The following is a 13,301-nucleotide window of genomic DNA, read 5'->3' on the forward strand; positions in this document are numbered from 1 at the left end:
GAGATATATGCGCATAGATTTGACTGCTAAACGCCCTCGCGCATAGATTATGCTAATGAGGCCCGGCCCCGCCCCGCCGCCCCGGAGCACCCCGGGGCCCGCCCGGGCGCCAGGGCGGCCCCCGGGAAGGCCGGGCCGTCGTCCGCGGGGCCGCTTCGCGGAGCTGCCGGGGGCCGGCGTGCCGGGGGCGCCTCGGGCTCGCGGGCCGCCGGGGACCGGCCCTGCCCCGCGCCCGCGGGAAGCGGCACCTGCGCGGCGGCCGCAGACGCGCGCCCGGCCTGCCCGGGGGGGGGGGGGCGCCGGACTCGGGGCCAGGGGGAACCGGGGGGCCCGAGCCTGGAGGCACCCGGCCGGGGGGGCGGGGGGCCCGCTGGAGGAGTCGCCCTCTGCTGGGAGTTTGCGGGGGACCGTCAGCTCGAGCCGGCGGGCACGGGGGGGGGACCCGGGGGGACGCGGGGGGACGCGGGGGGGACACGGGGGGGACACGGCGCGGCGGGAGAGGGCTCCGGGGCCGCCCCGGAGAAGCCCCGCTGATGAGAATTCTTGGGGTTGCCCCTCGGCGGCACTTGGGGAAAGCGCTTGGGTCGGCGGCCAGCGCGGACCCGGCCCCTGCACCGGCCCCTGCACCGGCCCCTGCACCGGCCCCTGCACCGGCCTCCCTCCCGCGGGCAGACCCAGCCCCGGGCGCCCGCGCCGGGCGGGCATGGGGGGCCGCGTGGGCGGCGGGCGGTGTGCGCTCGGGTGGCCCCCGCGAGGCTGCAGACCTCGGCGGGGCGCGGGGGTCAGCTGGGGGGGGCCACACCCCCAGTCCAGGGCCGGGGGGACCCCTGGGGTGCTGCGCTGGCGAGTGAACGTTCGCAGTAGGCGGGAGCCCCCGTCCCTGCGGCCGATCCAGGGGCCTCCTGTGACCCCAAGGGCCATTGGCAGGCACTGGGCTGGCCTGGGGCGCGCGATGGGCCCGCCCTGCAGAGTGGACGGAGCGGATCCCTGTCCGCTGCCGGGGGGTGGGGGGGCGGGCTGGGCCCCAGGGCCCCGTCCAGCCCTCTTCCCCTGGGGGTGCTCGCCCCAGGGGGGCACCCGGTGCCTCGGGCTGCGGCTCTGAACCCGCCTAAAACAGGCGCCCCCCGAGAGGGGCCGCGTGGCCACCAGCCCCGCCGGCGGCAGCCGTGGCCAGCGGCGCGGGGGGAGGGCGGGCAGCGGGGTGGGGGCGCCGGGCAGCGGGGCCGGGGAGCCGGCGCTGTGGCCTCGGGAGGCCCGCAGGGGGTGGGGCCCTTGGGTGCGTCTGGCCGGTGACGCCCCTTTGCGCCCTGCGGCCCTGGCTGGACGGAGCCCTGGCTGGACGGAGCCGGGCATCCTGTTGCTGCGTTTTGCCCCCCCCCTGCAGGGGTCCCCCCCCACCCTTTCCATTCCCGCCAGGCCTCGCTCCCCAAGGCCTCCTCTGCGTCCCTGCGCGCCCCGCCCGCCCGCGCCGGTTCCCGCGCCCGCGGCAGGAGACCCCGTGGCGCGCGTGGGGCGCCCCCTCCCCGCCCGGGGCGCGGCCTGCGGCTCCCGGGGCGCGCGAGGCAGGAGACAGCGGAGCCGAGGAGCCCGACTTTATTAGCGCGCGCACGTGCGGTACAGAGTCGGGCGGGGGCGCCCCCGCGCCCCGCGCCCCGATCCTTTGAGGATCATAGTGGAGCCCCGCCCCAGCCCCGGCCGCCCGCGGCCCCGCAGCTCCTATGAGGAGCCCCTTGACTGCGCCTTCACGAAAGGCAACGTGCCCGGCGGCGGCCCCGAGCGCGCCCGGGTCGCCTGGGCCGGGGCCGCCCCGACGCCGCGCGCCGCGGACCCGCCGCGGGACTTCGCAGAAGTCAGAGGCCGAGACGCGCTCGGGGCGCGGCCGCAGGGCCCGCGGGGGCCGCGCGCGCCGGGTCACCAGGGCCGCCAGAGGCCGGCGGCGGGCGCGCGGGCGGGCGCGGTGTGCGCGGGGGCGGGCGCGGGGGGCGCGGCGGGCGCCTTGGCCGCGGGCGCGGGGGGCGCGGCGGGCGCGGCGGGCGGGCGCTGGAAGTGGCCGAGCAGCTTCAGGTGCGTGTCGCTGGCCGCGTGCCGCGTGAGGAACTGCACGGCCTCCTGCAGGCACCACGAGTAGCCCTCGCTGTAGTCCTGGTGCCGGCCCGGCGGCCCCGCGGCGGCGAAGGCTGCGGAGAGGGCGCGTGAGCGCGCGGGCGGGGCGCGGGGCGGGGGCGCGGTCGGGGCGCGGGGCGGGGGCTCGGGGGCGCGGTCGGGGCGCGGGGCGGGGGCGCGGGGGCGCGGTCGGGGCGCGGGGCGGGGGCTCGGGGGCGCGGTCGGGGCGCGGGGCGGGGGCTCGGGGGCGCGGGGCGGGGGCGCGGTCGGGGCGCGGGGCGGGGGCGCGGGCGGGCGGGGCGCGCTCACCCTTGCTGTGCTTCAGGTAGCTGACGGCCATCTCCAGCACGTCCGCCTTCTCCAGCTTGGAGTTGGGCTGGTGGCGCGCGAACTCCTGCTCCAGCAGCAGCTTGAGCTGCTCGATGCTGCTGTTGATGCGGTCGCGGCGCATCTTCTCCACCACGGGCTTGCGCAGCTGCGGGGGACGGGGCGTCAGCGCGGCCGGGGGCGCGGGGCGGGCGCGCGGCGGCCGCGCACTTACTCGGTTCTTCTCCTTGGGGCTGAGCAGCTCCAGGGCCGCGGGGCTGGGGGCCATGCTGGCGGCGGCGCGCGGCGGGCCCGGCGGGCGCCCCTATATAGGCCGGGGGGCGGCGCGGCCGGGGCGCGGCGGTTCCCACACTCGCGGGCCAATGGCGCGGCGGGCGCACAAAGGCCGCGCGCTGAATGGCCGGAGCCTCGGCGCGGCACAAAGCGCCCGCGGAGCAGGTGGGCGCACAATGTCGGCGGTGGGAACGCGCCGCCTCATTAGCATCCCGGCCGCCGCGCCTCGACGTGCGGCCTTTCCCGGGCGGGGCGGGGCGGGGCGGGGCGGGCGGGGCGCCCCGAGGCCGCCGGCCCGCGCGCGGGAAGGGAGCGGCGCGGCGTGGGGTGCGCGGCCCGGAGGGGCGCCCCGGGCCGGCCCGCGCAGGGGGGGCGCGCCTCCGCCCCGGCCGGGCCCAGAGTGGGGACGTGCCCCGCGCGGGGCCTGGAAGCTGAGTGTGGGGTCCCCGCCCCTGCAGCCCCATCCTCTGGGGAGCAGCTGTCAGCCGGAGCCTCTGAACCCTCAGGGCCCCTCCCCGCTCGGCTGGGGCCCCCGGTGCCCCCCACACCCGCACGGCCGAGACTGGGGCGCCCGCGGGGTCTTCTTCCCGGGGCGCCTGGCCAGCCGTGGGGAGCAGGGGTGGCAGGCGGCAGACCCGGGTCAGGGCCAGGCAGGTCTGGAGCCCACACCTGGGCCCACAGGCCCCGGGGCGCCGGCCCAGGCCCCACCCGTGGCTTCAGGGCCACCAGCCCACTCGGGGCTCCTAGTGGGGGCGCAGAGCGGAGGCCCCATGGAGCCCCTGCCCGGAGTGCGCACCCCCCCAGCAGCAGGGTACAGCAGGGGTGCGGGGAGGGGCTGCTGGGTCAGCCGGGAGGGTGGGGACCTGGCCAGGCCCCAGGGTGTCCACCTGGGCGGGAGCCGGGCCCACCAGGACTCGGCGACCCGTGTTCACCTCCAGGGCCAAGGTCGCACGGCCTGTGGGGGGGCGCGAGGGCCCTACCCGGGGTCCAGCCGTGCTCCCTCCAGCGCTCTCGGCAGTGACCCCAGCGGCGAGACCTGCCCCGAGTCCCCAGCACGCGGCGCCCGCCCAGGAAGCAGGGGGCCCGGCTGCGGGTCAGCGGCGCCCAGGCCGGCCGGCTCCCCTCCGGAAAGGGTCAGGCCGGGGTCTCCCCGGGGGGCCTTCGGTGTTTGGAGGAGGGGGCGGTGGGGAGCCCCTGCTCCCTCTGGTGCCTGCTTCCCCCCAACAGCGCCTCCTTTGAGAGGGACACCGGCTCCCAGCTGGGGGCGGTGATGCTGAGGGCAGAGGGCCCCTGAGCTGGGCTCCCCCCACCCCGAGCTGGGGCTCCACTCTGCTGCCCGCCCTGCTGCGGGGGCCTCCTCCGTGCTCCCTGCGCCAGGCAGCGGCTCCGCAGGCAGCGGGTGTGGGGGGGTGGGGGTGGGTGTGGGTGTGGGGGTGTGTGTGATGTCACACGCTCGCCCTCTGCTCTTCTGGCCTGGCCCCCGGACCAGGGATGCCCGAGGACCCTTCTGCAGCCAAGTGGGGCCGGGCCGGGGAGCCAGAGCCGCTGAGGGGCATCTGCCCAGTGTGCGCTGGGTGGGGCGGGGAGGGCAGCGTGACTTGGGCACCCACGTCCCGTCTCCCACCCCCTTGGCCCGGGGAGAGCCCAGGAAGTGCAGGCAGGGCCGGGCGGCCCCGGGACCGGGCGAGCCCCACGCCTGCCGGGCCGGGCCTTGGCCTCCGCCGGCTGGCACCGGGCCGAGCCCACGTGTGCCCCGACCGCCTGGCTGGCCGGCCGGGAGGACCGCGGGGCTCTGCCTGGAGGGGAGGCAGCGCCCTCCCGCTCCCTCTCCCCGGGCGTGGGCCAGGGCCGCGCCCTCCCCCGCGGCTCCCCCAGGCCGGCTCAGCCCCAGGGAGACGCGTGCCGGGGTGGGCGCGGCAGGGTGGGGGCCGAGGGGAGGGTGGCGGGTGGTGGGGCCGCCCCCCCCCAGCCTCCCCTGCCCTGGAGCCGCTTTGATCCAGTTCTCGGAGGCGGGAAATACGAAATGAGGCGGCGCGCCCGGCGCCAGATGGCGGCCCGCGGAGGCACACGCCGGCCTTTGTGGCCGCCGCCCTGAATGGCCCGGAGTGTGGGAACCGCGCGGGGCTCCCGGCTCACACGGGCGAGCGCGGGGAGGGGCCGGGCTGCGCAGGGCGGGCCTGGCGGGCGAGGGGCGCCCTGGATGTGGGGGGCTGGGCCCTCCCCACCCCCGCGGCCCCCCGGCTGGAGGACGAGGGGGCGTCCGTCCCGCCCTCACTCCCGGGGTGGGGGCCGCGGGGGTCCCGGGCCCCGTGCTCTGGGAGTGGGGCTCTGGCCGGTGCCCGCTCCAGGGACCCGGGCGGGCACCAGCAGCCCCTGCCCGGGCTGGCGGCTGAGCTGGGGGCGGCGCGGCCTTAGGACCCGGCTGCGCCCAGGGGCTCCGGTTGGGGGGCAGGGTGGGCGGCGGCCGCGGCGAGCAGGACCGGGCACCTGGAGGTGGACCCAGGATGCCTCATGACCTGGCACCCCACTCCTGGGTGCGCCCCAGAACTGAGCGCACTCGAGCTGCTCTGCAGCCCAGGTCACGGCAGCTTCATCACAGGGACGCGCGGCGACGTGGGGGGATGGGATGTGGCCCCCCGGGCCCTGAGGGCAGATGGGGGGCGCCGCGAGGCCCTGGGCCGTCACCTCCCGGCCGGGCGGGCTCCCCGGGCAGTCTCAGCCGGGGAAGGAGAAGGCTCTGGAGGCGGGTGGGGGTCCCAGCAGCGTGAGTGGACCGAGCACCCCCGAGTGGGCGCCCGAAACGGCCGCCCCGGCAGGTTTTGTTGCATGTATTTCAGCACAATTTCGAATCAGGGGCTCTTGGAGAAGAGCATGCGCCCCCGGCCCCGCCCCACGCCAGGCGTCCCCCCCTCTGCCCAGAGCCACACCCCACCCCCTGGAGTAAGATCCCCAGGAGCGAGGCCCGGAGCCCACGGGTGCGGCCACCCACCTGAGGTCTCACGTGGGGGCGGGAGCCGGAGCTGGGAGGGTCAGGAGACGGGCTGGCCAGGGAGAGGCGGGCCGGGCACCCCCACGTCCAGCACCGTCGCCCGGCCTGGCGCAGGGGAGCCGGCGTCCCGTTCTGCCCTTAGTGGCCTTGAGGGCGCCCGGCCAGGCCCCCCCCCCATCGCCAGCCGCCGCCTGCTGGGCCTGAGAGCGCCCCGGGCTGCTGGGAGGGGCCCCGCCTCCCCGCGTGGCCAGGGCTGTGCTGGAGAGGGGCCCCTGGGAGTCCTCGCCCCGGCCAGCCAGCACCCCGGGGGCCCCAGCAGGCCGCTGAGCCAGCCTGGGTGTGAGGGAGTGGGGCTCTCCTGGGGGACCTCGCAGGAGCCGGGTGGGGGAGGCAGGGCCCCACTTTGGGGCCTCCGCTAAGCGCCGGTGGGGAACATGGGATGTGGCTCCTTGGGGCAGCCCTGGGGGTCCGACCCCTTCTCAGAGGGGCGCAGTGTGCAGGCTGCGGGGCCGGCAGGTGCCCGCCGTGGCCGTGGTGGCGGCGCCGGGCGTGGGTGGGGTAGCGGGTGTGGCGGAGCCGGGTGGGGGCCGCAGGCGCAGAGGCGGGGTGCAGCCTCGCAGGAAGGAGAGGGGGGCGCAGGCCCAGGCTGGAGCCCCGGGTGCTGGCGGGAGCCGGTGGGGGGCTCTCCCGGGAGTGTGGGCACGTGGGGCGAGCAGCGAGGTGCCTCCCAGCGGGCGGGGACCCCAGCAGATGGCGGGTGGCCGGGGCGGGGACAAAGGGCCGCGCTGGTGGCGGGAGGCACGTGCTGCCTTTGTCGCGAGCAGGCCCCGCGGCGCGGCGTGGGGGGCCGGCCCCTGTGCCCACGGAGGGGCACACACGCGGCCTGGAGGAGACCCCCTTGGAGGAGTGGCGACCCCCTTAGGCCTTAGCTCCAGGCACCCCCCGGGGCCAGACCAAAGAGCTGACGCAGAGATGGGGCTCCCTCCCTCCCCTGGGCAGCGGCACCTGGGCTGAGAGGCCCGAGCCCCGCAGGGGAGGGGTGCTGAGGGGGCTGAGGGGGCTGGAGACACTTCCATGTAGGAGAAAACTTTGGGGTGTGGGTGGAGCCCCCAAGGAGTTTTGTGGGAGACGGGCCGCAGGCCGCCTGGCACGGCTGGAGGAGGGGCCCCATGCTGGGTGACCCGCGCAGCGGGGGCGGGCGGGCTGGCACGCGGGCCTCCGCCCCCAGGACCGCGCTGCCCTCCTGGGTTTCGGGGCACCAGGCACCAGGGGCCCGTGGAGGAGGGGGGCTCACACAGCGGGGAGCTCGAGGCCGAGAGAGGGCAGGCGGGGTCAGGGCACTTCTGCTCAACCGGGCGCCCCGGCTCGGGGTCCAGGCTGCAGCGGGAGGGTCCCCTGCCCCCTCGGGGCCCCTGGGTTCCACAGTCGTCTTCTCGGCCCGCACCGAGGCAGCCCGCAGGGCAGGCCTGAGCGCAGCTGGGGAGACAGGCTGTGGCCCAGCCGCGAGGCTGCCAGAGCCGGCCCCACCCCCCTTCCCACGGGACCGAGCACCCCGAGGCCTGGACACTGGGGTCTGGGCAGCTCTGCCCCTGCACGCTTGCTGCCCGCGCCCCTACCTCAGTCTCCGCTTTGGCGCGCCGAGACCCAGGTCCCCCGCCCCGGCTGGTGGGGCTGGCGGGGGCTGCCTCTCCGCTGCTGTCTTGTTCTGAGTTCTCCAGGCTGGCACCCCAGACCTGCTGGGATGTACCCCCTGGGGCCCCTGCTTCCCCTGGGGGCGGGCGATTTCCAGGCCTGTCTCTGAGGCCGCCGGGAGGGGCGACAGCGTGAGCTCTGCATGGGCTGGGTGGTCGGGGCCGAGGTTGTGGGGGCCACCCCACCCCGCTTCGTGGACGCAGACCTGCGCACCGGCAGAGCCGTGGGGTCTTCAGGGGAGCTGAGATGAGCTGGGGGTGGAGTCAGGGGCTGAAGTGGGGTGGGGGGGACACTGGGGTACAGAGCTGGGCACATCCAGACGCTCGCGGCGCCCCAAGCACGTCTGGGTGCAGCGCCCGAGCAGGTGCGCTCGCCCCTGGCGCTCTGTGGGCTGCCTGTGTGAGACGGGCGCTCCCCGAGAGCCCCCGGGCTGCTCACGTGACCGAAGACGCCGAAGGGAGGCCGAGCGTCACCGAGAAGGGCAGTGCCCGCCCCACCGGCCCTGGGCCAGTCCTCGCCGGGCTGGCCACCCAGCGGCCCGAGCCCCTCCCTGCAGCCGGGCCTGCGCGCCGAGGCAGGGACTGGGCCTCCCGGCAGCCTGCCCGCCGGGGCTGCGCGGGCGCACCGGGTCCTGGGGGCGCGGCCAGGCTGCGGAAGAGCAGGCTCTGGGGCGGCGCGGTGCCATGGGAGCCCAGGTCCGGTCCGCCCGCCTGGGGTCTGGCCGGGGGCTCATCCGCCCACTTGCGGACGCTGGTCCCGTGATTCAGGGCGTGGGCCTTCCCCAGGAGCTGCCCTGGACGGCTGCCTGGCTCCGGACCCAGCCTCCACGCGCGCGGGGCCGGGGCAAGGCCGGTGCCCGCCTGGGGAGTCCTGTTGTCCCGCGGTGAGGCTGCACCCCGGGGCCTGACTGGGGGTGGGGTGGCACGGGCCCTCCCTGGGGGTCACCCTGGACTGCAGCCCCGAGTCCAGCTTTTCCAGACCGACCAGGCCCCCCGTCCAAATGGGCGGCGTGCCAGGTCCGCTCGCTGCCCTGCACAGACCCCAGGCCCCGGGCCCCTGCCCTGCGCCTCCAGCGGCGGCGGGAGCGGGACTCTGCCCGCGCGGACGGCCAGCGGCGGTGGGAACGCGCGGGCCGCGCCCCTCCCAGGCCCGGGGCTGGGCTGCTGGCCCCACGTGGCCGCCCGCCCCCCCTCGTGGCCGGGGCAGGGCCGGGGGCGCCTCCCAAGCTGGTTAAAAACCCCGCGGTGTCAGAGAGCAGCGCGTTCCCAACCCTGAAAGGCGGGCGGCCCTTTATCGCGCTATTATAACGCGGGCCAGATGGTCTTTTGGGAGTCGCCCCCCCGCGCCCCCCGCGGCCGCCCCCATTCATTCAGAGGCAGACCCCGGCACTAATGCCGTGGGGGGGCCCGGCACGCTTCCCCCGCTGCAGCCCCAGCGTGGGAACCGCCGGCCAGCGCGAACCCACAGCCCTAACCACCGCAGTAGGGGCGCCCCCCGCCCCCAGGGCTCCCCGCGTCCCCCACGCCCCACAGCCCCGGCTTGGCGGGAAGGGCCGGCCCAGGAGCACCTCCGCGGACCCTCGTCGGGGCCCAGGCGACCCCGGGTCTGGTGGGGCGCCTGACCCCTCGCGCTCAGTGTCCTTGTCTGTGCAACGGCCGCAGCGCTGGCACCCGCTGGGTGGCTTTTGGGGGCGCCGAGGCACTGAAGTGCCCAGACCTGAGCCTCAGACCGGCTGCTTCTTGTGCTTCCTCGCACGGTATTTTTTTTTTTTTTTTTTTTTTTTATAATTTTCTAGAGGCATGTCTTATTTATTTATTTATTATTTGTTTGTTTGTTTGGTTTATACATGCACTGGGTACAGTCAGAAGCGCGGGAGGGTGAGAGAATTCACCAGAGCCAGAGCGGGGAGCAGAGCAGCCAGAAGGACCGAAGGACACTGCTGAGGGGAGCAGCGGGCGGCAGGAGAGGTCTGTGCGCCATGGGGGACCCTCCCCCGGTGGCCGGGGAGCAGCCGGGGATCGAACCGGCGCCGCAGAGGCCGCAGGTAGCTTCGCAACCCAGGGCTCAACCGCTGCGCCACCGGGGAGGCCCCCGCACGGTATTTTTTTAAAAGATGTATTTATTCATGCGCACAAGAGCCGGGGTGCAGGCCGGGGATGCGGGGGTGAGAGGACTCCCCAGAGACAGAGCGGGGAACAGGACAGGCAGGTTGACCGAAGTGCGCTGCCGAGGGGAGCGGCGGGGAGCCAGGAGAGTCTGCTGCGCCCTGGGGGAGCTCCCTGGCCGCCGGGGATGGAACTCGTGCTCAGGGGCTGCGGGCAGCTCCGCGTGCGGGGCTCGACCCCTGCACCTCGGGGAGGCCCCTTCCTCGAGCAGCTTTGTCTCTAACTCGTGGGGACGAAGTCCAGGAACAACGGGAGAGCCGGGGGGCCGGGCTTCTGCACATGGACACGGGACTGGCGCCGCCTGCGGGCGTGGACGGGCCTCCCCTGGGACAGCCGTGGGTGGGCGGGGCCTCGGGGCCCCCGATGGTGGCCGTTGCCCTGGCGCTGGCCTCTGGCCCCTCCTCTTAGCCCGTGTGGCTGACGCGCCCCGCCCCGGTGCTGAGGGGGGCGGCGGGGACCCTCCGCCTGCCCCCAGCCGTGGCGGGGCCCGGTCACGTCTGCGCAGCTCAGGCTGCCCCTCCATGGCCGCTGCTCCCTGACCCTCGGGGCCCCGGCTCCCCACACGCCCTGCTCTGACTCGCGCCGCCACACTCGCTTTGGCCCCGCTGGGGGCCCCACCCCCCAACCCCACTGTAGTGGACCCCGGGCCAGGTGTTGGGGCGCTGCAGGCGCTGTCCAGCCCAACGTGGGGCCCGCCGTGAGCCTGGTCCCAGCCCCGGGGAGCCCCCTGCACGGCCAGGGCCTGACACCCCGCTCCACGGGGCCCAGGGCTCCTTGGACCCACGCGGTGGTGCGGGGACAAGACGCGCGTTCCCGGAAGAAGGGCAGGGCCCAAGCCGGTCCCGGGGCCCCTCCCGGCCTCCTGGCCCTGCAGCGCTCGCCCCCTCCCCCGGCCCCGGGCCCCGGGGGTGCCCAGCGCCTGGCTGCTGGGGAGCGGGCCCAGCGCTTCACCCTTCCTGCTCAGGCTGCCCCCCAATCCCTTGGCGACCTCCTCTTCAGCCCCCCAGGCTGCCTCCATTCAGTCCTGGCCTCGAGGCGGGGCGCAGGGAGGCTGATGTCCTGCGGGGGTGATCCCAGAGGCCTCACCTGCCCCGGGCGGCCTCCAGGCCTTGCTGCCCCCTGGGCTCTGGGCCTCGAGGGAGGGCCGCGCCCCGGAGCCCACTCTGATGGAGGGAGGGCGGCCCTTCCGCCTGTCGCGAGGGGGCCGCCCAGTGGCCCCCCCAGCCGGCTCCCCCCGGGAGGCCCCGGGCACCTGAGTCTGACTGCGGGGCTTGCTCCAGGCGCTGCCCCCCGCCCCGCCCCCTGGGGAGTTTGGGTGGGAGGCCGGGAGGCTGCGGTGCTCCCCACGCCGCCCGCGGCGTCCATCCTGCACGAAAGGCGCGTGCCCGAGACAAGCTCGCCGGCGGGCGCTCGGTGTGCAGCGGCAGCCCGGGGCCATCTGGGGAGCAGTTGCCCCACCGGTGGCGCCCCCCGAGCGGCGGCACATCTGGCCCCACCCGCGCCTTCCTGTTCCCAGCCCCCAGGTGCCCCGGCCTGGCTGGGGAGAGCCGCCCCCCCACCCCCGGCTCCCGCGCTCCCCGCCAAGCCCTCAGGGGCGCACAGTGGGCGGCGTCTGCTGGGCCGAGGGCTCCCATGCGGACGGGCCCATCGGACGCTCGGCCTCGGCTGCCTGGCCTGCAAGGTGGGCTCGTGACGTCCGCACCGCGGCTGGGCCCGGGCGAGGGGCGACGCAGGGTGCTCGGCGGGGTCTGAACGCTGCGGGGGCACCCCCGCCCCTGCACGGCCAGGCCGTCTCCCCCCGCCCAGTGCGCGGTTTCCTGGGTATGGCCGGGGGGGTGAGTCCAGGCTGACCGCCGGGCCTTGGCCTGCCCCTCCCTGCCGGGGGTCCTGCCTGCCCCGCAGGGCCCCTCGGTCCAGCTCGTGGGCAGTGGGTGCTAACAGGTGCACGTCTCCCCGCTGGCCCCCTCTGGGTTCCCTGAGCAACCCAGTCTGGCTTCAGCCCCGGGCCTGCTCCGATCCACCCCATGAGGGGGCAGGTTGGGGGGCGACGGCCCCCCAGATGGCTCGGGGCCGGGCGGTCTGCAGGCGGTGAGGCGGCAGGGGTCCCTGAAGTTACCCTTGGCTTGGTGGGCAGCGGGCCTGGGCCGTGGCACCGCTGGGGCAGGAAGCGGGGTGCCAAGGGGCTCTCCACCCTGGGGACCCTTCCTGGCCGGGTCCTCTGGGACTAGGGCGTGAGGCCCTGCCCCCAGCGCGGGCGTCCTGGAGGGTGTCCTGCGGCCGGATAATCCCGGCTTTGAGAGGCTGTGGGAGGCTGGCCCCGGGCCGTTCCCACAGCCCCGCATAAAGCCGCGCCAGCTGCTCGCCCACAAAAGGCTCCCGCCATTCAGCGCCCGAGGCGGGCGGGGTGGGCAGGGGCCGGCAGGGCTACCTGGCCACCCCCAAGCGGGCCGCGTGCTCGGGGTGGCCCTGCTGTCGAGCGGGAGGGCGGAGGTGGGGGCCGGGATGGGCACTGGGGCCGGCCCCTCCCCCTGCCGGGGCTGCTCTCACTGGTCCCGGCCCCTCCCCCGCCCCCGGGGCGCCCTCCCGCTCCCAGGCCGGGCTGTGAGGCGCCCTTGCTCCCCGCCCAGCCGCCCGGCCCTCCCGGAGGTCAGCGGTTGGAAAACGCCAGGCCCCGAGAAGCTGGGGGGCTGCGGGCCCTGCCCGGAACCCACCGCCCAGGCACCTCCAGCAGAATCAGGGTCCAGCCCGGGCTGGGGGGGTGGCGGGGGCTGGGAGGAGGGGGGCGTCCAGGGGCCGCGGCGGCGCCCAGTCGAGGGGCGCGGGCCCCCACGCTTGTCCCCGGGCCTCTCCCCTCCCTGCTCTGCATCTGCCCGGCTGCCCGAGGCCGCACGGGTCACCCCGCGGGTCCCTGGCCGGACGGCGCCCACCCAGGGGAGGCCGCGGGCCTGCGAACTTGGCGGGGCGGGGGAGGCCGGCGCCCGGCTCTGGAGGGCAGGCGGTGACCGGGGGCGGCCAGCAGGGCCCCTCCAGCGTCTAGAGAGCAGCAAGGTGGGGTGAGGGCGGATCCCCTGGGGTGCTGAGCCGGTGGACCCCCCCTTCCCTGTCCTTGGCCTCTGCCTTGGGCAGGGCCTGGACCGCAGGGTGCCCTGAGGGCTTTGCTGGTGACTGGGGGGGGGGGGGCTGCCCCACGTGTGCCCGAGGGCAGGGCAGGCCTGATCCCCCACTGCCGCCCGCGATTGGCTGGGAGCGTGGGAACGCCCGGCCCCTCCCGCGGCGCCCCATAAAGGCCCCGCCAGCCTCGGCCCAGCAAGGCCACAGCGCCCGCCGCCCGGCACCCCCAGTGAGGCCCTGCGCCGGCCGGGGTTTGCGGGCACCCTTCGCCTCTGCTCCCCCACGCCCCCCACGTTCCCTGCTGGGGCTGGGGTGGGGCTGCAAGGCCGGGGCGCCGTGAGTGCGAGGCCTGGAGGCCACGTGGAGGGGGGGAAAGGCGGGGGGGGGGGGGGCGCCTCGCTGGGGGTGTCTCCTACTTCCAGCTAGTGCCCGCCCCCCCACAGCCCGCGGCGGGGTGCCTCCCCCACAGCCAAGGGGCAGAGTTCCGCCCCAGAGCAGGCTGGAGGGTCACCCGAGGGCCCCCGGGCTCATCCCTCCTCCCCTCTGTGCCCCCAGGCGGGTGAGGACGGGAGCTTGGCGTTGAGGCAGGTGTTGGGGGGCCTCTGCGGGGCAGGGGCGGCGTGGGAGGGGCGGCGGGGGCA

The 13,301-nt window shown here is 76.7% G+C and overlaps 1 protein-coding gene across 1 annotated transcript; it reads right to left on the minus strand.

Annotated features, from left to right (window-relative positions):
- Positions 1–1,911: 1,911 nt before the first annotated feature.
- Positions 1,912–2,698, minus strand: HES5 (hes family bHLH transcription factor 5; the record flags this gene model as incomplete). Its single annotated transcript, XM_084243844.1, has 3 exons — positions 1,912–2,177; positions 2,413–2,578; positions 2,645–2,698. The coding sequence occupies 3 exons, from the start codon at positions 2,696–2,698 to the stop codon at positions 1,912–1,914; spliced, it is 486 nt and encodes a 161-aa protein (XP_084099970.1).
- Positions 2,699–13,301: the final 10,603 nt, after the last annotated feature.

The sequence above is a fragment of the Talpa europaea genome, assembly GCF_964194135.1.
Source record: "Talpa europaea genome assembly, chromosome: 9".
Lineage (NCBI taxonomy): Eukaryota > Metazoa > Chordata > Mammalia > Eulipotyphla > Talpidae > Talpa > Talpa europaea.